Consider the following 26,082-nt stretch of genomic DNA (forward strand, 5'->3'; position numbering starts at 1 on the left):
CTTGGCAAAGCACATACAAGCTATCAGCGTTCCCTGCGGTGGGAAGTCTGCTGAAGAGCTGCAGAGGGTGAAGAAGTGTCCTCCTTGAATACTTGGAAGAAAAAGAATAGCAAGTTTGTTTTCTCCTACTGCAGCTCTTCCTTTCACATTAAATGTTAACAGAACAGGAAAGCCCCCAACACATTTTCGAAGCATTCTGAATTTGAGACACCTTAAAAGAAACTGTACTTGCCTTTCTACACACATGGCATCGGTGGGTAGCAGGTATTGCTCATCCCTCTGTTGTAGTCCCCTCTGGTGGGGGGGCAGTGCTCTCAGTACATAGTCTATAAGCTATTTCTTAGACCTAAGGAGCAGAAAGAGCCTTGATCATTTAAAGAAGATTGAATTAATATGAGGGAAGTGGTTGTCCCTAAGGTCTTGGAAAAAGTGACTGCTTAATGCCCTTAACAAGGAGGGAGGGGGTTTAAAACATGGAGTTCAAAACCTCCAGCTGGAGTTCATTATGCTCATTAATAGGCTCTGTAATGACAGTTTGCCGGCCTTTGGCATCCCACAGGCAGGGGGAGAGACAAGAGCTGCCCTCCGAGTTTCTCTGGGTGCCCTGTTACCTCCTCCCTTATTCCATCTGCCCTGCTGCGATGGAGCCCTGGGCTGAAGTCCTGGGTTTATCAGCAGAGAGCACGGCACAGGCTGCTGGGACGAACTTAGCAAAGTCCGCCCGCGGCGGCCGGGCAGCCCTTTTCCAGCAGCAGGGGAGTCATCCCCTTCCAGACCCCAGTGCCGGCGTGCGGCACCTCTTGCTTTGGCCCTGAGGCACCGCGGCTGCTGCTGGGCGCCCAGGGAGCGTTAACCCGGAGAGGGACAGGGCACGCCGAGCAGCCCCCGGGGGATGGCCACGGAGACAGTGTAGGGAGAAGCCTTAGAAGGGAAGAAATATTACTGCAGTTTTCCCTGCTCCCTCTGGGAGTGTTGCTTCCCACCCCTCCGGTCGACCCGACCTCCCCGCGGTGGCTGACCGCCATCCGTGTAACATCTGGCCATTTAAACCGCGCTGGTGTTTTCTAAAAGAACATAAAGTATATCACCCTCTAACCATCCGCCCTGTAACCTTTACACAAGAGTCTGGGTATCGCGTAACGAAACATTCTCATGCACTTCTTATTACAAGAGGGGTAAGAAAAATGTCTGCGGTGACACAGCTCCTTGAAGTTGCAGCCCTTGCATTTTGTCTGTAACTTACATACAATCATGTAATTTTTCTTGCAAATAAAATCTGTCTTGGAAAAACAAAACGGTCTCCAGGCAGGAAGCGTGGGCAGCCCGGCTCGCCCAGCTCAGCAGAGGGCAGTTTACTCAGCAGAGGATGGTATTTCCAGAATTTTCTTTACGGAACTCTAAGTTGTGGTGGCTTGGACACATGAGGTCTGTTGAAGAGACGCGCTGAGCTCGTCTGCTGCTTCAGCAAAGCTGCCTGGCAGGGGCCACCTGCCACATCCGCGCCGCACGGGGGGTCCTAGGTACTTCGTGCTACCCATTTCTGCTGTACGGCATGAAAACCCTTAGCACAGGATAATTACAGCTCCCTTTGTGCTACCTGTTTCTCACAAGTTCGTGAGTAATTCGCTGAACTCCTCAGCACAGCTGTGATTAGGTAATTGCTCTTGGTCTCTGCCCGATAGGTTACTCTTCCTGAAATCCACAAACACGTTTTGTTTCTTGGTACGACTTTTTAAGATTTCAGCAGCGAATGACCGAGGCTGATATCAGAGCCCAGCAATAGCGGTCTTCTGCATTTATCAAGCCCAGGACACAAACGACCTGTATTAATTAACCTTCAGTGGGTATCGTTAGGATGGCACAGGACCGTCTCACTGAGGATGACCTCAGAGGCAGGAGCAAGATCTCGAGGTGTTTTACTGCAGCGTGACGAGCGATGCTCCAGGGGTAAGGGTGCAGGGAAGGGTGGGAACGTCCCCTGAATAAACTAGAGGTCTGAAGGGTGCAGGGATTTAAAGGATGACTAGAAGAGAGGTGACCACGTGAAACTAATTAATCTCATTCTGCAGGATCTGTGAGGCCTCTGTCACACACCCCCGGTGGGCTGCCGTACCTCCCGCTTCCTTGCTGTTTTATACATTTTTATCGTCCCAGTCCGAGCTCTCCAACGTGCTCTCCTACAGGTGCTGGACAAATAGTCCATTATAGAAACTGCTTTCTCCCCTGCCTCTCTTGCTATCAGCCATGCTTTGCTGCTCTGTGAAACCCAGAATCGTCTTTTCCATTCCTAACCAACTTTTACACTGAAGGCTTCCAGAACTGGTTGACTTTCTCCATCCTATTGTTTTGTGATCGTAGCCCAGCTTCTGGTATAATTTATTTAGGGTGATGTAAGATAAGAACGCTGACTCATCCTCAAGCACATCTAATAGTGCCTCGTATCACTTCCTCAGGATGGGCTTGCAAAACTGGTCTTTCCCTTTTCTTTGAACAGTGTTATTCGTAGATGTAAGCAAAGTTAGCTGAATAAAAACGCATTGGAGAAATCGCAGTCAGTACTACCGAGGTGAGCTATTCCTATTTTATGGCTTAAACTTTCACTCAGTAACAGTTTTCACAGGCAGCAATATATAGGGACTAAATGGTTTTTGATGTCTCTAACGAGAAGCAGGATAACATACTGATACCCTTCTATTCTGAAGTGTTAACAAGGAGGATCAGAACAATTCTGTCTTTTAACGAAGAGAATTAGAAGACCGAAACGGTCATAGAAAAATAATTCTCTGAACATATATCTGTATTAATTTGGTACCACATTTGCTTGTTGTCCTTTCCCAAGGTGAAGTGCTTGGAATTTATAACAGCAGTGCACGGATGTCTGCACAGAATGACCTCAAGTAGTGCTTGGGTACGCCCCCGAGTAACACTGCACACAGCTGGCGAGCTAGGAGAAGGAAAGCTGCTGCTGCTGCCTTGGCCGCCTTGTTTGGCACCAGGCTGCAAGCGACGCCGGCACCCTGAGGCTTAGCCCCTGGCGAACACCGACAACCCTGCTGAAATGCCACTGATCGGGGGTGCCACCCTCTTTACTGGTGTCAAATCTGTCAATGAATAGAGAATTGCTTCAGCAAACAGGGGACGCGTGGGAAACGTGCAGACCCAGAACCCGGCACCTATCCTGGACACACAGACGTAACTGGTGCGGTGTGGAGCTCTGTGGGCACGGTGGTCTGCGGCTAGGGGTGAGGGGAACGCTGCTCTGCACGCCCAGTCGTTCGTCACGGGTCAGAGGACTTACCAGGAAGCACTGAGGCGGTCGGTATGATTTCCTAGCTCTTTCGTTGCCATGCCCCGATGCCACCTCACCTGTGTCCCCTGTGGCCAAGGGGATGCCAACCAGGCAGCGGATGCAACAGGGGGAAGAAGTACAGAATCAGCCCGAAGTCACAGCCCTCTGCTGAACGGGCAGCTATCAGCCTTGGTCTCTTCTGTTTGCTCTGTTCCATTTAGATAAGACAACATTTAGATTTTACCACAGCTGAGCAGATAAAATGAAACCGTACGTCCCTCTACAGCCCTGAACTTGAACTGGTACGTTAATAACCCAAGTTACCATTTTGTTACTGAAAATCTAGTCTCGGTTAGCAAAGTAGATCTGGATAAGAGCTCATAATTTGTGGAGGGAGGATGTATCTAAGCATTCATATTAAGAAAAAAAAATAAATCTGTTATTGCCTAATCAGGCTTCTTTTGCTGTGAGTCCAAAGATTAGGCACCCTCAGGTCTGATTGCTCTATTGACTGAATTCCTCTGTTCAGAAAACCTGTTCTTCCTTGTGTCCACATAGTCACACAAAATTAAAGAACTAGAGGGAACAAACAGCGGGAGAGCAGTTTCCCTCTCTTGGCTGAGTATGAGCCTAATGACACGGATTCAGGGCAGGGAACCGAAAGCGATGAGATCTGTTTTATTCTTTTGTAGACACTGTGGGGTTTGCACTGAGGCTAGCGGTAGCTGCCAGCTTCAGGCACTTGTTAGAGCAAGATAATAGAAAACAAAAGAGCAAAAGCACGACTTCTCTTTCTTTGACAACTGAAAATCCCCGGAAAGGCTATCCTGGGACAGTAAAGGCAGTACAAAGGCTGTAAAGGTAAAGGTCCTTGAGGTGTGCATGACAAAAACAGCTGTTGCTTTACAGTAAGATGCAATAAGAGAAACATTCTGTCTTCAAAATAAGTAAATAAAGGCTTCCTGACACAGATGACGTTTCTTGGTATTTCAGAACGGGGAAGAAGCTTTTCAAAAAGACATTCAGGAGCCTTCCCTGTACAAAAATTTCTTCCTGGGAGAAACATTTTTTTTCCCCATTCTTCCATGGGCATATACCACTTCTAGTGCTATTTGCTGTGTTTCTCCCCGGGAACCGGTTGTATTCCAGCTGCCCCGTGGTGTGCAGGGGTTGTGGGAAATGTTTGATGCCATCCCCTCAGTCCACTGCTACCCTGAGATGATGCTACTGAAATTTGCTGGGGGGGTTGGCGGCGCAGCTCCGCCTGCGCTCAGACACCCCCAAGGGAGCTCTGCAGCGTTTCCTCGCTCCCCAGCTGCATCCCAGTTTGCGCTTTTTGGACATGGCAGGGGAATGCCAAGGTCAGTACAGGATGACAGAGAATAGGACGTTGCAGCCAAGCAAGTAAATAAATTTTACAAAAGCTCCTGAAGTTTCGAGTCAGTTTTGTTCCTCTGAAACTTTTCTCAAAAATGTCCCAAAGAATGGGTTCTTTATCTTGCTTTGTTATCGTTCGAAGATAAATGAACTGCAGCACACTTCATACTGTAAACAGTAACGTTGACTGGCCTTACTCCAGTAGCAGCTGAACAAATATTTCTGACATGGACAACTCCTCCTCCCTCTTTCTCAGCTGGATAGACCACATATTTTTATAACTCCCTGTCGGTTCTTATGTGTAACATGGTCAGCCAAGGGGAGGGAGCTCCCAGAAGTGAAGGGATTCAAACTTTTTAGCATCCTTAGAACCCAACTGTGCCTTTCTAGGAGCAGCCCCAGGAAACACACTGTCCAAATCCTCCAAGCTGAGGTCTGCAGCCCTTACTGAAATCAGCAGGCCACCGCCAGCCTGAAGATCTCAAAGCAGCAGGCTGCAGGGGATACGTACACACTAGGAATATTACATGTGGGCATTCTGGAAAACACTCCTGGCCAGTCTGCCTAATGAAAACAGGGATATTCGTCCTGTCGTAACAAAAAAACTTGAGGGCAAATGTAGTATTCCTAACTATCATACTAAATAATTCAGAAGACTTTGTTTAGTTAAAGAAGATTCTTGGCTGAAATTATGTGAACATTAATCAAGAGGCATCGGTTTCAGTCCTTCAGTGCAAGACAAAGTATCTGAAATGGTTTGAACTGTATTGCAAATGTTAACGTCAGGAGTTTTCTTCGCTTGAGGTGTCCTACTTAAAAAGGATCTTTAGGTGAAAAGGTGCTGAAGCTGCTTTGCTTGTACTTTCCAAGCATAAAGAAGATTTTCACATGAACTACTTTGTTCTTTCGAACACGTATTTCGGCTCTCCGTCTTCGGCCAGCACCCCTTCGCAAAGGTGCTGGATCACTGCTCCACGCAACCTGACCGCGGTGACTGCGGGCTCTGACAGCACCCAGCAAAAAAGCTTTCGCTCGTATAAAAGATGCCTGAAAGCTCTAATAATCCCGCAGAACAGCTCGTAAGAGTGAATTCAGAGATGGCTCGCAAACTGAAAGCAAAGACCAAGACATTAAACGAAGGGAAAAGATATATGGATTGATGGACCAGCTGCCCACTGGGCAGCTCTCTGGAGGCGGTTAGCTGGCAGGGCGGGGGGTGTTGTCCGTGTGAAGCACCCGGCTCTCCCAGCAGTGGTCCTAGAGGAAACACTGAACTGGAAGAACTGCAGAAACACATCACATGCAATCGGAGAAGAACAGAGCTGGGAAAACGGTACCTACCCTAGAAGACATTCAGGATTAGAAACTCCACAACTTCCAGGGTTTCAAGCATGCTGTAATCTGACTTTGTTGATGCTCGTCTTCTCAGGCAGGATTATACCTTAGTCCCATCCCCTTTTTACCAGTCAAGTATTGTTAGCACATCACCTCTCGTCTCTAAATGACCCTAATTCTTTCACCCTCGTCTCATTTCCTAGAGCTGTGATTACAACCGTTGCACTCTTCTGGTTTCTTTCCAGCCAGCACAGCTCTTCAAGGCAGACATGAAGGAAAAATGGGATGCAGCACTCCATTTTTCCCAGTTTGAAAGAGAACGATTCAGTTCATGAATCATACAGGCTACATACCGCTGTCTTCTAAGCCAATCTGTACAGCTTTAATCAGCAGTTTGCTGTTTTGGGGGGTGGTTTTGGTCGTAATGAGGTATGCTTAGATACCCACTGAAGTTCTAACAGCAGCATCTACTGTACATTCTCTTTCCCTTATCTGCCAAAGGAGAAGAGTCAGATTTTCTAAACATGAGTAACTTCCCGTGCATTTACAAAGGATTAAGAACTCTTGACTCGGCATGTGTGAAGACAGATTGCTCCATCACTCCATACCTAGAATAAGAGTGGAAAGCACACAGTTGCATGCTTCTCCTGTGACCAACTGCAATAAAGTTTAACTAGGAAGAAGTACTGACCTGCGCAAGGACAAGCTGAAGTATTTGAAAAAGCATTATTGAACAGCGTGCACTTTGTCCATGCACTTTGCAAGCCTTTAAGCAAACATCCTTGCTCAGTTGTTTCTGCCCTTCGGAGTTGCAAAATATAGTCTGTCTTGTTTAAAGCAGAAGCTAGAGGCATAGCCTTCCTCCAGGAATAAAATACTTCCAGTCCTACAGCGATTATTACACCCTGCAGGTAACGGCACCCCCAAGGAGGAAAACCAATGTGCAAGTATACAAGGTGAGATAGTAAGGACTAGTAATACTTACTGCTAGCTTCTCCAGTACCGAGTACTTGAGAAAGATCCGAACGCAGGGTACGGCACAACTGGAAACACGTCAGTCCTGAGGCAGGTGAACAGCATCAGCACCCCCACAGCGCCAGGCTCAGAAAAGCTGGATCTCTTGAGCTCTGCTCTAGCAGAAACAAACTTCACTCGGAATTACTCCGGGTTCACTTGTAAACCATTACCACTTCAAAGTCACAAAGAACCTATGACTTGGCATCCACTCAGTAGCAGCTGCTAGTTTCTAATACCAAAAAGCAGTGGAAATGATTATTTTTAACGAGCCTGGAATTGCCTGATCATAGCAATTACAGAATATTTGGTTTCTTTCTGAAGCTCTACCTTCAAATTGTGATCCTTTATAGATTAAGAGCTTAAATACGTGCTTTGCAAAAGCAGTCATGTAGGAGGCTGTGAAAGGAGCCTCTGTCCAGTGGGAAAGGCGTGTGTAACACCAGGACATGAAAACCTGTGATCTTCCCCAGCCAGCACCGAGGGCACGCTCACCAGCTAACGGAGGGAACGAGCTAGCTCTGCCAACCTGGGGTACGTATACCACACGCTTTGTAGAAGCAAAGACAGCAGTAACTGTAGTATTTTAAAACAACTAGATATTAACCTTTCGGGGAATTTGTAAGAGACAGCTTTCTCATTAAGGAAACAAAAAAAGTTTAAATTGAAGGGACTGAGTTCACACTACCTTTTTTCCTCTAAAAAGATTCGATTTTCAATCCCTGCATCCTCAGTGCTCAGAAAAAAAAAAAAAACCCAACAAAAAAACAAACCACAAAACTTTTGAAAATAAAAGCAATTAAGTATTCCAGAGCAAAACAATAAAATATGTAACATGCAATACACATTGCCTTCCACAGGCAGAGCTGGTATCTCAACTACCTAGTAAGCAAAGCAGTGCAACAAGCAAGTAAACAGAGTGGTGTCTTCAATCATTCTGCGTTTGTTTGCTGAGCACAGAGTTCCACAGGGTCTTACAAAACTCAGAACTTCCCAAAACATGAACACCTGAGCAAAGGAAAACCCTGAAGCCATGAAAGGGTAAGCTGAGAAGGGCCGCCTTCAGCCAGAAAAAGGGGGTTTATCCACCAAGTTTGCTGCACAACACGACTCACAATTCTTTTTTCTCTGTACCTACAGGAGTGGATCAGCATGACTACATTTTCAAGTCGGAACTAACACTTTTCTCAGTTTGTACGTGGCAGCAAAGGAAGTTAACGTTCCTAAAAATGTAAAACCGGTAACCTGACTTCGACATTTTTGCAGCTCCCATTACAGGGGCACGTCACTTACCCTAATGCTACCAAGTCTGGTACATGCAATGAAGGCTGTAGTTTTAACGCCTTGCATTCTAATTCCCACATGGGAATAACCAAGTATTACTAGCAATAATTCTAATTCCCATAGGGTATTAACATAGTAATAACTGAGGACAACCCACACAGGTATTTTTCTAGGAAAACCTCTAGTTCAAAGAGGAATCAGTTCAGGGAAACCCCAGTGACTGAGCACAGCATCCTTCCAAAGATGGATTCCTCACCTAAGTGTATCCTAATGCACTGAACAAGAACCAGGTACTTTTCAAGACTAAAACTGGAATATTAAAAGCATCACGTTTATTTGTGACCACTCTTCTGCCCAGTGTTCTCCCCTACGGGTGGCTGCTGCAGAAAGCCATCAGCTCAGATTCAGTACACTAAAAAGATGACTGAGAAGGCAGAATCCTTTTCCTTCTGTCGCTCAGCAAGCCAATACACCAGACCGCTGTATCACCAACACCGGTCCTGGGCTCAGGTTGTAAGACCACAGCTTCAGCTATTGCATCTTAGGTTACCGCTGCAGATACTAAATAAAAATCAGTTCACTAAAGCCAGAGCTCAGTCACAGAAAGGCTTTTACTACACTTGTCACCTGCTCCCTCCTCAATGCTATTTGTTTGTGCTTCACAGCCGTTTCCATCCCATCACTGTGGAAAACCTTCATCTGCAGGATCTGTGCTAAACACAGCACACCAAGATGCCCACAAACAGAATAACACAGGACAAATAATATTTTATGCAAATTTATTCATTAGCTTTAACAACAGCAATAACATGAATCAATACTATGTCCAGCATAAGGTTTTATAATAAAATATGCTATTCTGGTAAGATTGATTTCTAGTGCGTACATTTTAAGGGCAGTTTTCATCCAAATTGGATACATTTTAGAAAAAAAATAAATAAATACAAGGCCAAAAATGCTTACTTAATGAAAGTCCTGCTAAGTAAGACTTCAGGCTCCACATTGCTTCAAAGCACTAATCAGTACAGGTGTCTGCATACATCTTAAAGACTTATACACAAATGGGTTGTGCTCAAGCAGCGTACTTTTTTTTGACATCCAACTCAGACCAATACATAACAAGATTTCCAATTTATACATCTTTATTCTTCTTAAAGCTAGTATCCACCTTTCTTCTCTTTTAGGATTGTCTTGCCTTCCAGTCATGTATCCGAAAACAAATCCTAGCAATATTATGTGTACAAAATACCAAGGTCCAGTCCCTCCATTGCTTTTTTTTTGGCTCGAGATTCAGACTGCACTATCTAGTGGATCCATTCATGCAACAAATTTCTATGCAACTCAAGACTACATTACTCTTGGAATAAAAAAAACCCCAAAATTTTAGGAACACATGGGAACATGGTATGTTCCCAGTTCTGTTATGTTTTTAGAGCACTCTAGAGGAATACATCCTCTCTGGGATGTGTGGTGCTTAGTGCTGCAGCATTAAGCTTTAGGCACACTGGGTTCTGTAGGCTACAGACAGCCCACAAGAAGCTGCATTTCCAGCTTGGCTTCCCTGATGGCCAGTGAATCCAATATATACAGTGGCATTCCGATGTTCACAGTGCATATAGAGGCATTCACTGACGTTCAGGCTACCTTTACGTTCGGCAGTATTAAAATCTGGTCCCAATTTAGATTAGAGACACATAAGAAAACATATTTGGCAAATCGGAGGTATTTCATTTACTAGTGTACTTATAGTGTACAAGCTATCCTCCTTTGGGCATATTTATTCTACAAATGTAGATATGCTTGTTTTGTCTTCTGACTCAAATTCTGCTGATGGCAAAATTCCCTTTTCCTTAAGAAGCTACACTCAGTCCTGAGTCACAAATTTCAAAGCTATTCTAATTTACATATTTTACTTGATTATATCAAAACCCAAAAGCTTGGTCAAAGTATAAACACTTATAAACCTAGTGAAAACATCCCTGAGAAACTTTCAGTAACATAGCAGTAATGACTACATTTGGTCCATTAAGAGGAGGAAGATTGTTACATCCAGTTGTTGAATACTGAGGGCTACAAGTGCATTGGCTGTACATTGGCTTCCTACTCCTTCACTTCCCCTCCCCTTACAAAATATTGTAATTTGAGACAAAAGCCTCTAGAGGTTTTTGTTTAAATTCTATTTAGTTTGATATATAATGTAATTCATTGCAAATTTTATGATGAATGGCCTAGGTTCAGCCCTGGTGTAACACCTTCAGTGTCAACAGAGTTCACACACTTACATTCCAGGGTTGAAGGCTGGCAACACAGATGACTGTGTGAAGGACAGTACCTAAAATACAAAAAGCCTTAAAAGTTAGAGGACACTTTTTGCAAGTTGTCATATGTTTTTGCATACCACTTATTTTGCAAACAAACATTGTACAAAGATTGAAGTTCAGAAGTCATACTGTCATGCCAGAGGAAAACTCAGAACACCACCAGGTTCAACTCCACTGCGAAAGCAAAGTGCGTAGAGTAGTTCCTACAAAAGTGCACGTATGGTTAATGACTATGAAAGTACTGTGTTAGTACACGTGCAGGGTCAAAAAAACACCACACAAGAACTTCTTGAAAATCAGAGGGACATAACATTCTTCATCAGTCTGAAGTTGCTTTAGAGGGCCACGCAGTCCAACATCCCATTGTCTTAGCAGTATCAAACTAAGTCAAAATTCACACACATGTAAGACAGCTAAATGCAAGAAATCCACTTTCCGGCTTCTTTTGTCTGGAATACTAATAATTTTCAATATGTCAGGTTTTAATAGGGTTTCTGAAAACAAAAGGTGTTCAAAAGAAACTACAGCTGCTTGTACTCTGAGGCAAAAACTAAGTTAGCCCTAGACTTTATCTTTCTGTACCAGTACTCCTGACCTTAGCACTTTCTGCTACATCAAACCCGAGCAGACCTGTCACTTGCAATTAAAAAAAGCCATGCTTTATAATGTTACATTAATAGCAACTGTTAAAATGAGGCTATGTGTTATGTTATCAAGTGCAACAAAAGTGTAATACAATATCCTGTACCTAGCACTTGTCTAATTTGTAAGGCAACACACAAAACTACAGAAGTGTTTCTCTAAAGTTAAACCAAAACAGATAGAATACTAAACAGGTGTTTGGGGAAAATATTGGCATTTGGAGTCCACTTCAGGAATCCAAGCAGGATGTTTATACCAAGTTGAGAAGATAGGGGAGCAGAACTATTCATGGTATGGGGGAAAAAAAAAAAGAAAAAAAACCAGAAAACTAAATACTGTATATCAAGTTACTCTGAAGCAACTAAATAAAAGATCTCTCTCATTTTTCTCTATGAAAACAAGAATTGTTCAGAATTCATGAAGAAATTGAGTATGTATACCCACTAAACAGTATCGCTGTGGGGGTCAGCAACACAAATTCACCTTTTTTTTTGCGATCAAATAAGTACTAGATGTATGACTTGCGGGATCCTTTGAAACACCAGCTGTCAAGATCCAACTACACTGGATTTTGTAAAAGTGTAAAAATGAAACTGAGATGAATTTTAGCTCTCTTGGGACAGCATCCTCAAACAGCTAACTTCTGCATTCAACTCTAGAGAAACACCTTAGGCAGGGTCACAGAAGGCAGCATGTGTTTAGCCATGATATTCCTGTAGCAGGTTAGTAAGAAGTGGATCCTTTCAGACAGTAGATGTATTACCAGGTGGTGAACCGTCAGAGACTGCTTTGGGATCAGGAGTGCAACAAACAAAAAGTTGTTTTCCCAAGCTTTTTTGGGCAAATCTGAAGTACATGATGTGGCCCATTGCAACAAAAGACACAGAAATAAGCACCAGTAAGCCAAAAGCTTCAGGGTTCGGGGCCAAGATGACCATGATGAAGTGCAGCAAATCAAGAAGATAATTCATGGAGTTTTGGACACCATTTATGATACCTCTTTCAGATTCTACCACATTTTCTTGGAGCAACTGTGTGACAGTCAAATCAAAGGACCAAAGGCCTATGGAGAGAAAAAAACAGTTATCCATACGACTGGGCTTCTCATGGTAAGTTCATTACTGCACAATTAAATTTATACTGCCACACACTCACTTCTGGCAGAAGTGCTGAGGACAAGCTAGCCTCTTGGCAGACTGCAATGGATTTCACCACGACAGTCAAGAGCAATTTACTTCCCCTTTACTAGTATTTCCTGAAATAATACATACAGCTTGACACATTACCTTGCCTGTCACATACTTCTTCAACACGTCTATCAAGTTAACGCTTCACTCGTCTGTTCCTTATTTAAACAGCTGTAACAGCTCCTTACAGTGTGATCATGCTAGCTACAAGCGCTAAGTTTTGCCTAAGAGGCTTGCAAAAAAGTCAAACACATTTTCAGCTATGCAGAACACCTAACTTACAGTCTCAGTTGGCATGAGCTTCTGTACTAGTTTAGTCTATTAAAGATTGAGTTTTAGAAGTTTATCTTGCAGACAAACCTAATACATGTGAATGAAGTATTTTATTCCTCCAAACCCCAGAAAAACCTGCAGAAATTAAGAGTACAAAAATTCTACAGATGAGAACTACTGTTCATTACATTTACACATTTGACTGCCACTTCCGCTGACAGACAGTAATACTAATGCTAACCAGCAATTCCTCAAAAAATTAATCTGTCATCCAAATCTAAGTTTCTGTTCTAAATCTCCTTGCTGGTCACAAGTTTAAAGGTCAGACAGTTTTAGTGAATGGATTCGTTTAGTGAACTGCTAAGTTTGAAGGTTTTCATAGCAGATGTGTTGAGTTCTGTTTCCTATTAACAAATGGTTTTATTTGGTCGTGAAGGAAGATCATTTAGAGATGAGCATTCCAAAAAACGTTACATTCATTTCCAGATGTGGTAACTTTTCCCCTATTAGGGATATACAATACACAAGAAATTAGTACTGCAGTCTGTGCACTAGTGGCACTATTGCAAGATTGTTCTATTTTTATGTGGAATACAATGAATTAGCCTTAGAAATGTGACACAACCACCATAGCCTACAATTCTGAACTCAAACTTGTATTTAGTGGACAGGCAGCCAGTAGAGCAGATTTTAAACAGAGATGTAATACTTACCAACTCTAGCAGCAATGACTCCTGCAAACAGGAGACTAACAGAGATTAAAGGCACAGGCTCAGGACTCATCTCTGGGTCGCTGTTAGCAGGAGTAGTAGACCCGTTTAACAAGTTGGGCATTCCAGTTGCAAAAACCATTCCAGGTTTATCTTCTGGAGATGCTATAGTAGGTAATCGTTCACTTTCAAACAGCCTGGCACTGATGTCAGCGAACGGGGAAACAGTCAAATCCATAGGACTTCCAGGCATGAACACAGAGATGGCACATAAAACCAGACAAGCAAACTGAGCAACTCCAGAAATGAGGCCCGTGCGAACCAGGCCACATTTGCGACGAAGCCAAGTGAAAGCTACTGTTCCCATGATTCCAGTGACTGCCGAGGCACCCATCAGGAGGCTCAGCACAGAGCCACTCAAGCCCTGGGTGTATGCATAGCCGGTGGTGATACAATCAAAGCCCAGAACAGTCATGTACAGAAATGCAAGACCCATGCCGGCAAGGAACACCGGCTGGTTGTAGTACGCCACCCATCCATCACGGAACGTGATGAAAGGTTCGGCGATGCGGGCAGCGCAGCCGATCTCCTTCTCCTGTTGGCGCTCAAAGCCAGTTACATCTTTCTCAACAATTAACTGCACTCCTTCAGCTGGTTTCGTGTCACTCTCTGTAAACAGAAATGTAACCGTTAGGCACACGCCTGCCCGGAAAGCCCGGAGTGCAAACTGCGAGACAATCGCTTGCAGTTAAGCTCGCTGCTACAGAAGTGCATCAGTTAAATTCTGCAGTCAACCATCCTCTGATCACCTGAATGTCTTGAAGTGTCCTTAAATCCCACCTGTCTAGTAAGGTCAGCTAAGGTTTATCCCTGTCAGACTCCTGCTTATTTAATTAAATTGTGCTCAGAGAAAACACAGCCTGCTTCTCTTCCTTAGACTTGTGAGCAAGTGCTCCATTTCCATAAAGAAATTGTTTGCTTAAGGAATGCCAATGTTGGTTTGCATTTTAACATTGCATGTTTAAATGCACTAACCACAGAACATCGGGAATACTTCCCCCACCATCAGTACCTCATATCATGGTAGAAGAACTAAGGCAGATATGCTTGCTGAAGGCTACCAAAGCCAAAAGCTTTCAAAACTTGACTTAAAAAAAGAAAACCATAAGACTCAGACGATGCTTTTCTACAGTTCCCTTTCCCCTCCAATACAGGAGAAAGGCACTTCCACCGGTCAAACAAAAATCCAGAAAACCCACAGATTAGTAACATTGATAGAAACCACTAATGTTGATAGATGCTTGAATGCCTGAGCTGTGTTTTTACACTGCCGAGTCTGAAGAGCTCCACACACAGCAAGTGAAACAAAGTATTTCTGCAACTTTTAAAAAGGCAACTCATCTACTGAAACAGCAAACTTTAGGAGATGTTTCCTACATACTGACAGTTGTTAAATGCTTCATTCTTCAGGGGCATTCAAGAACCAGTTGCAAAGCTACAGAGCCTTCTATGCTCTTTATCTTGCTCCCCCATCCTAGGCTGCCATCAGCTTAGTCTTGACAGATTAGTGGACCAGCTATTACCACAGGGGATCCGCTAGCTGGGAAGAAATGCCTCTTCAATACTTTTAGTAGCAGCCTCCTATCTCACTATATATTGAGCAAAGAGCAGATTCCTAACTAGCTTTTAAAATCCAAATTCTTTATAACTTTTCTTTAAAAAAATAATCAACCACAGCAGGTTGTAGTTGGGAGCCTATAGCATGAGCTTTCAGGGGTATCCACTTACTGGTACCCTGAAAATGGGAAAACACTTGAGTTTAGTACCCTGCTTTCTTAGTCAAGCTGAACAACTGGGATTTAGAGCAGAGTAGCTCAAAGTAATTTATTTTTTTCTCCACCATTTCCCGCAGCATGTGGAACTCACTGAAGCATGCCAGACTAGAAATACTACCACCTATTCTACAGCCTCCTGAAAGCCTGTTAGTACTACGAGTAAGCAGAGCTGAATTAGCAGGAAAGAGTCCTATGCAGGCTGTTTTGCTCGTAGATCACACAAAGGGCTTCGTCCAGCTTATTAACTATGGTACAGATGGACAGGAGCATTCCTCATCATCAGCCCCAAGTAACAGGGCGGTCACTCTAAAGGACTAATTAAAAGAAGATAATTCATTCTTTGGCTGCATTTTACAGGTTTCCTCAAATAGCTGCACAAAGGGTTGTTACTTGGATTAGAGCCCCTGGTATCTGTATCCAAAACCTGACATGTCCATGCTACGAGCAGGCAGCTATACAGCCTCACAGCAGCGTCTGTGAAAGGCAAGTCCACACTTCAGTTCGACTGATACAGTGAATAACTGTTGAAATTCACAGAATACTTTTGTGTTTTCAATACCTTTCTTCACATTCAGCTGTTTCAGTTCCGATTCTTCAACTTTTGCACATTTGAGAGCCAGGGTAGGGGTTTTCTGATAAACCTTCCAGAGCAGCAGATATTCCACACACATTGACATCAGGTTCCAGCCAGAAATGAATCCGCAGCCAATCATCGGGGAGCCAAACGTCATTATCTGACCAACTGCCATTGGGGCCAGGATGTTGGTCAACTGGTCAATTCTTCTTATTGTGGCATTCATATCTGTCAAATTATTGGAAGATACAAAGTAATTGCTGAAAACTTACAGTAAAACATTCACTAACACACCTGACGACTGCACACGTATATATACATCCAGCTACAAAGTCCTGCCCCAGCTATAACTGGTTCGAGCAGGAGTTACAGCTGCTAACCAGGGGCACCTTTAGAGCATTGCAACATTTAAGTTGTGATCAACCAAGGTGTTTGTAAGCCAAAACCCCGCTCCCAACAGTTTTGCCTGCAGGAGGTCTTCCAGGTTTAGCTTGCTCCTGCAAGTAACTGTTAGTCATGAGATCAGACTACCCTGACATCCTAGTGATATTACGGGCCCCTAGCCTAACTCCAGACATAAAAAGGAATTCCACACGGTAGAATTCTTTCCTGTAAATATAATTTTAGCAACTACTACCTCCCAGTACCAGACCATGTATCCCCTAATCTCCTCCACTGACTTCTTATAACTGGTGACCACAGCACCCACCACGATAGCAACAGACCTTTGAAATTACTAAATTTCCTTATTGAGTCACATTGGTCGATGGCAGCTGTAGGCAGTCTCAGAACTTACTGAGCAAAGTCCTCACTCCTTTCTGGTCCACACTTTGATGTCTCCGGTCAAAACAAGGAGCCCATTCTTAGTGCAAACACATCTTCCATTTGCTGGTAGGTGACATCTCAGCCTCCCCAACCTTATCCACTTTAGCATCACTATGCCCTCCGGGCTCCTGTAAGCTTCCCATTAATGGTACCATTGTTCCACTTCTAAAAGTCACTTCAGCACTCAGTAGTTTTACACATCAGGGCTTTATGCTACTTAGAAGTGCATCTCAAACCCTTCTAGAGTCCTATTATGAAATCAGAGCCTTTGAAGGGCAAGTGAAACCGTATACTAGCATGAAGCTGCTTTTCTGAATCTGTAGAAAATTACTCTTTGCTGTTCAAAGAAATGTTTAGGTTATTCTATTTAGAATTCAAAAGTCGATTCGATCTTAACTATTTGACTGATGGTTAACTAAGATAAGTTACATACTTGCACAATATTTGGCTTTAGAAATTCCAAGAACTAAGCTCTGGGTTTCGAGCTGAGGAAGGCAAATACTCCCACTCAGAAAAGGTACAAACTAAGAGTGAATAGAAAAACTAATCAAGGACAACAAAGAAGGGGAAGCCAAGGCATTTCCTCATTTCCCTAACTTGCTTAACTAAGGCTCCCCTGAGGAACAGCGCAGAGCTGGACAACAGTATCTGCTGCAGAGTCAATGCAGGTGTTCAATTTTATGTTAAGCAATTTCCACAATCTCCCAGTTACAATTACTATCACACACACAACAACTCTGTTCAGCCTGGAGGAGATCCTTTAGATAGATCCATTGAACTAAGGCACTTGCTCAGTGGGGCTTTTTGTTTTTAAATTAAGTTGCATGAGAGTTTGGAGTAACCTCTTGCCTGATTTTTCAATCCAGCCTAGAAGTGGTCATACAATTCCAATGGAGATCGTGACACAGCAGAGAGGCAGGACTGCCTCCCATGCCGCACTTCTCCCCAGGCGTGGCCTGTGCCTTATCTCATGTGTAGGAAGCAGCACAGGGACTGGGGAGACAATTTGCTGAGTAAGATCTGACACAAGAAAGGTTAACGAGGACCATTAGAACTTTAAGACTTTTACAGATAGATGGCATTTTTCTACTAGTGATTCACACGCATAAAGAAAGTTAACCTGTACTGCTGCTCTGTACCTAAAAAGGTACTAAAACGTGCCTTAAAAGGCACTGCAAGGTCAAAATAAAAGACTATGGTGGAAAATCGGTACACTGGGAAATGAAAGCAAGACACTTAATATATCTAATAACTAGCCTCTCCTGGATGAAACAGGCAAGTAAGATTCCTTTACTGGAGATACAGAATAAATCTGCAATATAGGATTCAAATCCCTAAAAAGACTCCGATATGTAAACTGAACTTTATGGGCAAGTTAAGCAGCTTCATCCAAAAATCAGAGTCCACAAGCTGAAATGCTGTCTAGGCCTGGAGGTATCTAAACTCCACAAGTGTCAGACTTAAAACTTTGGTCCCAGAGTTACTCCAGCGAGCTGAAGATGTCTTGGCTATGTTAAGCTGCTCTGTGCCTTGTTCACACTTCAGCATCAGTTCTTATATCTGGGAAGGCCTAAGTTCCCTTATAGGGTTGACTCAGAGCCCACAAAGCCTGGCCAAGTTCACTGCAAAAGAAAATACATGTTGCTTCCCACACCGTCTGTTCAGTCAGAGCCAGAGGTGAATCACACACCCCTTGGGGTGAATGGGCTTGCAGCCAGCAGTACCCTCCAGCAAGGAGGGTCAGGTTCAATGCATCCTTGGGGAAGAGGATCCCAAACAATCTCTCCCATCTAAGCAGTGCCACGACTACCAGGCTGCAGCAGAATTAGAATGGGAACTCACTCTCTCTCCTAATAAAGCCACACCACTGTGCAAGAAAGGGGAAAGAAGGAAAAATATTTACTAGGCAAAGAGGAAGATTAAATCTATAGCCTAATAACAAAGGTATCTGATATTAAAGGAATACAGAGCTTTCAGTTCCAACTGAAGAAAAGTGCTCACAGCTCTGAGTTAGACATCTAATGCTAGAGAAGTGCCCTATTTCAAATATATCTGCATGCACATCATTTCCTACCAGCAATTTTCTCATCTGCCTATTTACAGTTCTGGACTTCATTCTCATGTACCTCTTTCTTGATTCCTATGTGAGGAGCCCAGTTACGCAACAGTTTTCCATTTCATTCCAGGGACCTAAAAATAAAGTATTGCGACACTTCGCTTTAAGTGCCTGGAAGTTAAATAGCTTTTCTATTAAACACTGGTTATTTGATTTAAGAGTGTGGTGTCTGTTTTTGTTCAGCAAGAGTAAAGTTTTCCCAACAAAGCTGCAGCAGGACTAAAAAGTGGACAAATCAAGTTTAGGGATGCCTAACTACACTGTCATCACAACAGTAATTTCTAATCTTCTAAGTGTAGTCTAGAGCAGTGGAGAGGAAAATAAAGGCTGCCCTTTTTTACCTGCTGTAAAATAGTATCTGGGACTCAAAGATGTGCTGACGTCTGGAAAACTCTAAAAAACAATCTTTGAAATTAAGACATTTAAAGGTATTAAAAAGGCAACATATTTCACCTGCCAGTTTGCTTCTGTCTTCCCCTGCAACCACAACAATCCAGTCCCTCTGAATTGTGATGGCTGTGGCAGTGCTGGCCAAATTGGCAATATTTGCTATTGTGATAACCAGGATATAGCACATCGTCTAGAGAAATGGGGGGAAAGAGTTACAATGTGAGAAAATTGATGGAGATCTCCACTCCTACCCTGTACAACCAGAAAAGACATTTTTACATTTGAATCCATACATTTTAGTGTTGTTCTTCAGACAAAACACGACCAAGTCTACTTTACAATTCCTGACAGAAAATGTACACCTTTGTTTATCCAACTAGCTCAAAGTTTATTTGCCAGTTTTAGCTCCCAGAAATGTCTAAACAGACTAGAGAGAAATCAAAATTCACCTGTCTCCCACGCTCCCCATAAGTTTCTTTGCAAATTAATTCCTTATCAACATGTTCAAGCACTCACCAGAAGCCATCCATGGTATAAGGTCAAAAGCTCAGTCTTAAACAAGAAGATAACCATCAGGATGATACCACACAGGATGACAGACGCATTCTGTACAATCAAGGATGTCTGGGCCACTGTTTCAAATCAAAACAGACAGCAACAGCTATGAACATAAGAATGAGCTAACTATAAGCTTAAGGCAGTTAATATTAAGGAACATGCACGAAAAATCTTTAAATGCTTTTATTTCTTATTCTCCCCCTCAAAACTAAGTGGTAAAACTATACTTCACACTAGATTTTGAATCTTCCCTTGTCTTAGAGAAACAGTATTAATGTCTGATGTAACTTTGTGGCTGTTAACAACTCACAGCTTTTAACAGTTTACAGCCCAAGTAGGTCTTAGTCAAAAAAAAAAAAAAACAAACCATCAAACTGTACCTGTTCAAATGCTGAAACTATTTTTAAAGGGGCAAAACCAGGGCTTAGCCTGGGTCTCTAAAATTCATCTTCAGCATACCATGGAAGTGATGCCGTTTTGTATACTGAAGAATGTAATATCACATTATTTATAAAACAGAGCAGAGCATACATATTTAAAGTAAGTGTAAACATGCACTGCATTTACATTACACCTAAGTGGAAGATGTTTGTATCCAGATGGAAGACAACAAATAACGCAAGTATATGTTAGTATTAGGCTATAAAGAGCTGGGCCTGTAGTTCTTGAGGAGATGTGCTTTTTACCTGTTGCATGTCCACACACTAATACGTACTATACAGGTTTAGCCTGAGTAGCAGATACATTGCTATGTAAAACTGTTTTCTTCCAGTCTGTGACACTATCTTTGTATAATCATTACCACCCTCAAACATCACTCTTCTTCAAAAAAAAAAAAAACCACAAAAAACTTAGCAAGCCCCATTCTCATATCTGACTTGAGGAGTTAAGTACCAGCTTTATCCTTTCACATTAATTTGATCCATCCTTCAGTAAATAACCTGCTCTGTGCATCTAACCTTTGAGCCTGGAGTTCTTGTCCACCCAGTCTCCAATAATGGCTCCCAGGAGAAGAACTGATCCCGCCACAACCAGTCCGTAGACTGCCGTCAGGAGTAAGCTGTTTCCGTAAAGTTCAACCAGGAATACAGACACAGCAAAATGCCACATACGATCTCCCTTAAAGAGTAACAGAGAGTACATACGCCACATCACTATACGCACCTTGCGAGGACCCAAGCTGACTATTTCACTAATGTCCTGACAAAAGTTTGTGTTAAAATAAAGGTTTGTTACACATGCAGGGGCAAGGTGTGGGGTTGTTTTGGTTTCTTTTTTTTTTTTTTGGGGGGGGGGGGAGGGGGGGAAGGGGCAGGGGAAAGATGTTGGGTTTACTTTATTTTGGGGGTTAGGTTGGGATTTTTGATGACTACATCCTGCCACTGTTGATTTTATCCCAGTTTCACTAAAATAATCTGTCCTAATCAAGTGCAACATCACAGTTTATAATACCGTGTCAAATATCCCAGATTTTTTCTATTATAATATTAACAAAGTCCATTACATAATGGACTTTGTTAATATTATTATAATAGATATTTTTGTTACCAGCCACAACCAACAAGGCTCAGAAAGCTTACACAGATTCTCCAGCACAAATCAAATATCAACAGATTCATTGATTACCAGTACTATTTAAGTAACTTTCCAAGTTGGCAGTTTGTTCTTAGATGATCAAAGCTTAAACGCTGCTTTAAAACACAAGAGCCGGTCAAGCCAAAACAAGTCAACACAATTCAGGATGGATATGGCTAAATCATGGAAGATGTTCTCCTAAATATTAACTGAAGTTTCCGAAGCCAATGGACTTAAGATCTTGTAACAACGTTAAACATCAGCACATCACTAAGAAGTAGAATATCAGGTCTTGTTTAACCCATTGCAAACTCATTGCTAGTTCAACCTATCTAGCCTATTGCTTAGAATACACAATTTTCATGTTCTGATATCACTTAACTACAGCTTAAAAAAAACCCAAAATGCTAAACATGCTCAAGTGAAGTAGTTTTCATACTATTCAAAACATTAATTCTGCTACCAAACAGACCTGTGGCTTGCGAATGAAATCACTGAGGTTTTTGTGTGGTCGGTCACATGATAGGAGTCACATATGTTTTTGCACATACTGAGAGAAATGCACTACAAAAAAACACTTTATGTAATTAATAATGAAACAGATGAATAGAAATCCTTCACACTATTCTAGGCCACACAGTGTTTAGTAAGGGTCTCTAATGTTAGCCTTTTATAAACCAAACATGAAACTGTTTTCTTCAGCAATTGCTTATTTAAGATAAGGCAGCAATGTGATACAGTGAATAGTACAAATTTCTAAGGGGACAGCATTAACATAAAAGCACTTTTTAAAAGCAAAGTCTGCCTGATCTAACAGATCATATAACATCCAAAGATACATAAAAAGCATACTGTTTGGAGGTTCAAAATAATTGCAAAGTTTGATTGAAGTCTTCAGTGTAGTACAGATGCACAAAAGGAATTTGCCTTTTAATGTTACTGAAGCTCCTTGAAGGAGGTTACTTCAAATATCGTAATATTAAAACATTCATAATTGTTTCCTTAACCTTAAGTGGAAAGAAAAAATTACATCCCAATCACGTTCACCTGTTCAAGAAAAACCTCTGGATTTTGTACATTTTTTTTGATTAAAAGCAATTAAAAAAATGCAAACATAAGCACATCAGCTTAGATGTGCCCTCTCATACATGTTAAACCATTTTTCACTCTCCAGAGACATGTAAAGTCTTCTGTAAAATATGTTCCACTTTTAGTCCATGGTTAGTAGAAGTATATAGAAAGTATTCCAGCAATGAAAACACCGGGATGCCACTTCCCAAGTCTAGCACTCACACTTAATACAACCCGAGGCACCTCTTTACTAAATTTCACTTAAAATACATGCAGGTGGGTTAACAAGTTTTGATTAGCCTGCATACCCATTTAAGCTAGAAAAAATAGGCCAAAAGAGTACTTTCACATTAAAATTTCATAACAGAAGTTTGGTTTGGGTTTCTTTTTTTCCCCTTTCAGCAGTGATGTTTCAGTTACTGAATTCTCACAAGATGAAAAAGGCATTTTTAAGAAATGTGAGCATGTTATAATCAATGCCAGCCACTAATGTCAGAGTGAAAAACCTGACCTCACTTGACACTCACAGGAAGATTCCCGACTCCAGCGAGATCACAATTTTGCTACACAATTCATTTAAGGAGCCTGTGAACTCCGTTCAACTATATCCAACGCATTTACCCAGACTATTTTGAACAGGCCAATCAACACAGATAATTTTTCAAGTAACTAAAGCTGTTCCAACCTGGAAGTAAGAGGTTTTTTTTCAAGAATTAAAAACCATGAAGAGCAAAGGTAAATTAGTATCAGGGAAGAATAATATTAGTGAACTACAGAGGTTTGAAGCAGGTATGTAATTGCAAGCTAAGTTCTACCTATTGAAACGTAAACAAGTACTGCCTTCAGAAACAGGCAAAGTCAACTATATATACACTTAATCCCACCTTAAATTGTCTCAAAACGTGGGTATTTCAACTCTTGACAGCTACAGCTGTTTAGCATCCCCATCCTTTTAAAGATGGTTCTGGCTCTTCTGCTGTGACAATTATCCTTACAATAATCTCGGGCCAAACGTATACAACCCCGTCTCAGAGCTGCAGGCAGCAGATCGAGCCGTAGCCCGGCTACTCCCTCCTGACAGGCCTGCTGGGGTCTGAGGGGCACAGGCAAGGCAGGGGACTGACCTCCCGGCACCAACAAGGGGAACGCCGTTTCATTCTGTACTTTCTTCACTGCCGAGTGACAGACAGTAACAAATTAAGCACAAAAAAAAGGCAACAGCGTAAGCTCGGAGCCTCCAGTTCAGCAGCGCAGCCCGGACTATTAAGATCACAGCACACATTCAAGGGCCTTACTCAACAGCAGCCTAAGTCCAGGCTTTGTTCAAATCCAAGCATTTGCAGAGATGTGACACGTTTAATCATTTACAGCTTTTTTCTGTATTTGGGAACGGCTTAGTAACACAGAAACCAAATTAGCTCTCTCAATCACAGCAAAACCACATTTCTGTCAGCTTTTGCATTGCAGATGTAGCCCTTTTAGAACAAAGATGATTTATTACTTCTGAGTCCTGAAGATTAAGGCGCTCGTTTATCATTCCTGTAAGCAAAAATGTTCAGACCACAGGAACACTAAAGCTCAGGAGATAGAAAAGGTGCAGTCCTGTGCCCAGTCCTGTCAAAATAAGCTGTATTTATGTTGCTTCAGCAGGTTTGGTTGGTTTTGAGTCAAGATTTGCAGCACAAAAGAAAACAGACTAGACCAAAGAGATAATCATTAATACCACTAAACGGCTAAAAAGACATCTTGCAGTCTTAATGTTTGTTATGGTGTGCAACACTGTTTTCAAACCCTGCTTTGTCACCTTGACTCATGTACCCCGAGAGCAGCCCCGCTACCAAGCTTTGCTGCTCTCCTCAGAGGAGTACGCAGGGCTGAGCCAACTCCCTGTTGGGCACTTTGTAGGCATTGACCTGACAGAAACTGTTGCAGGTTACAACCCTGGCCTCTAAAAAGCAGCAACCTGAACAGAACCATCACCATTCAGCTCCTTCAGCAATATTGATAATTGCTAAAATCATGCACTTGTTTAAAGCAGCGTGACACCACTCCAAGGCTGCTCCCATTAACAGAAGCATCAGTGTGACCTTTCAGGTTAGCGCCAGCAAGGAGCTGCCAGGGTTCTGCATGCAGCGGTGTAACCGTATATCAGCCACTTGTTCAATGCTATACAAAGCACACGCTAAACTGGTCCAAACACAGGACTAAAGACAGAACAGGGAATAGTAGGGCCTTTCCACTTCTTTTTGAATCAAGCCACTGGATGGAAACTTAAGATTGCATTATAAGATTTTATCATAGGAATAGAACCAGATTGTCTATTTTTAGTGCATATTTTAAAGATTTTTTTTTTTTTTTAGTATGCTTCAAATGATTAAAAACTGGGTAGCATGTTACCTTAGCCAGAAAGAGAGCATTTGCTAAGGCAAACATTTTGCCAGAAAGACATTCCCTGCCGCTCTCAAGAGGTTTGCTAACAAGTGGCAGTTATGGGTCCATTGCAAACGGAGAGTATTGCCCCTTAGTAAATATCCAAGTCCTTCGAACACATGTTGCAACAGACTGTCTCTCATTCTGTTACAGCCTATGCTTCGCTTCTGTCACTCAGAGCTTACTCTAGAAGGAGTCTCACTGCTTCTGTGGTTACCTACAAGCACAAGAGGGTACAGAACCAGGCCCTGGGGAAACCCAGGGCAGCACTACTGAAAGCTGCGCCTCTTGCAACATACAAAGTAAAGATTATGGAGGCTTTTAACGGCCAGACGTTGTAACGAGCCCTCCGCCTTCGTGGCGGTGTGCTATTCCGTGGAGATTTTCTGCAGAGTATCGACCCCGTGCAGGTAAGTCGCGCTAGATTAATAAAGCCCTACTTCTGCCAGGCTCTTTACTTACCCAAGTGGACAGTGCATGCCCAAGATAAAGAAGGAACTTTGCAGACGTAAAGAAGGCAAGCACGGATCCTAAACGAGAAACAAGACACACGCTCAGGGAGTCTGAGGCGCACCCACCGTGCCCAGCAGCCCCGCCGGGGGGGCCGCCCCCGGGACGCGCGTTACGGGGCGGCGGCGCCCCCCGCCCGCCGGGGCCCCCCGCCCCCTCCGCGCCGGGGCGGTGAGCGGAGCCCAGCGGGAGCCCGGCCGCCCCCCCGCGCACTGACCGCCGCGCCGCCGCTCGCCCGCCGGCCCCGCTCGCCGCGCCATGCCGGCCCGCTGCGCCGCTGCCTCAGCCCGCTGCACGGAGGAGGCGGGGGACGCGCGGCTTCGCTCCGTGTTGCCTTCCCCGACTTAGCTAGCACTGTAGCTGAAGTCGGAAAGCCTTAGCCTTATGCGCCGCGGCCGGGCACCCTCCGCCGCGGCCGGGAACGGGGAGGGGGCCGAGCGCCCTGCGACGCCCGGCTGACTCCGGGGTCCGCTGCTGCCGGAGGCGCGGGGCTGCGGCTTGGGGGGGCCCCGCCGCGCACCGCCCTTTGTACGCGGCCGCCGGCCCCGCCCGCACGGCACGGCACGGCACGGCACGGCACGGCACGGCCCCGCCCCCACGGCAGCGCCCGCCCTGCGCTGGGCCCCCGGCGCCGCCCCGGAGCGGAGTGCCCCCGCCGGGCTCCTTTCCCGCGCCTGGAAAAAGGCTTGAAACTCCAGGGTATCCATCCTGAAGCTGGGGGAGCAAGGCCAGCACCAAGTATCACACGGCTGTGGCAGGAAGCCCC

The 26,082-nt window shown here is 43.6% G+C and overlaps 1 protein-coding gene and 1 long non-coding RNA gene across 2 annotated transcripts; one reads left to right on the plus strand and one right to left on the minus strand.

Annotated features, from left to right (window-relative positions):
• The first annotated feature begins 1,751 nt into the window (after positions 1-1,751).
• LOC119152875 lies at positions 1,752-2,926 on the plus strand. Its single transcript, XR_005105957.1, has 3 exons — positions 1,752-1,947; positions 2,070-2,566; positions 2,840-2,926. It is a non-coding gene; the product is annotated as an uncharacterized LOC119152875 (long non-coding RNA).
• A 6,135-nt stretch (positions 2,927-9,061) lies between these two features.
• On the minus strand, positions 9,062-25,826 carry SLC40A1 (solute carrier family 40 member 1). The gene is made up of 8 exons (XM_037398611.1): positions 25,534-25,826; positions 25,269-25,336; positions 20,690-20,849; positions 19,689-19,804; positions 19,236-19,362; positions 15,827-16,069; positions 13,436-14,101; positions 9,062-12,325 (listed from the first exon to the last, which is right to left on the minus strand). The coding sequence occupies exons 1-8, from the start codon at positions 25,574-25,576 to the stop codon at positions 12,006-12,008; spliced, it is 1,743 nt and encodes a 580-aa protein (XP_037254508.1). The 5' UTR covers positions 25,577-25,826; the 3' UTR covers positions 9,062-12,005.
• Between the last annotated feature and the right edge of the window lie 256 nt (positions 25,827-26,082).

This window comes from Falco rusticolus, chromosome 8 (assembly GCF_015220075.1).
Source record: "Falco rusticolus isolate bFalRus1 chromosome 8, bFalRus1.pri, whole genome shotgun sequence".
Classification (NCBI taxonomy): domain Eukaryota; kingdom Metazoa; phylum Chordata; class Aves; order Falconiformes; family Falconidae; genus Falco; species Falco rusticolus.

Coding starts and splice junctions, on each gene's coding strand:
- SLC40A1 (XM_037398611.1), bottom strand. CDS start 25,576: ATGGCGCGGCGAGCGGGGCCGGCGGGCGAGCGGCGGCGCGGCG. Junction 19,805..20,689: donor CAAGAACTCCAGGCTCAAAG/GTTAGATGCACA, acceptor GATTTGAAACAG/TGGCCCAGACATCCTTGATT. Junction 16,070..19,235: donor AGACAGAAGCAAACTGGCAG/GTGAAATATGTT, acceptor ATAATTTGACAG/ATATGAATGCCACAATAAGA.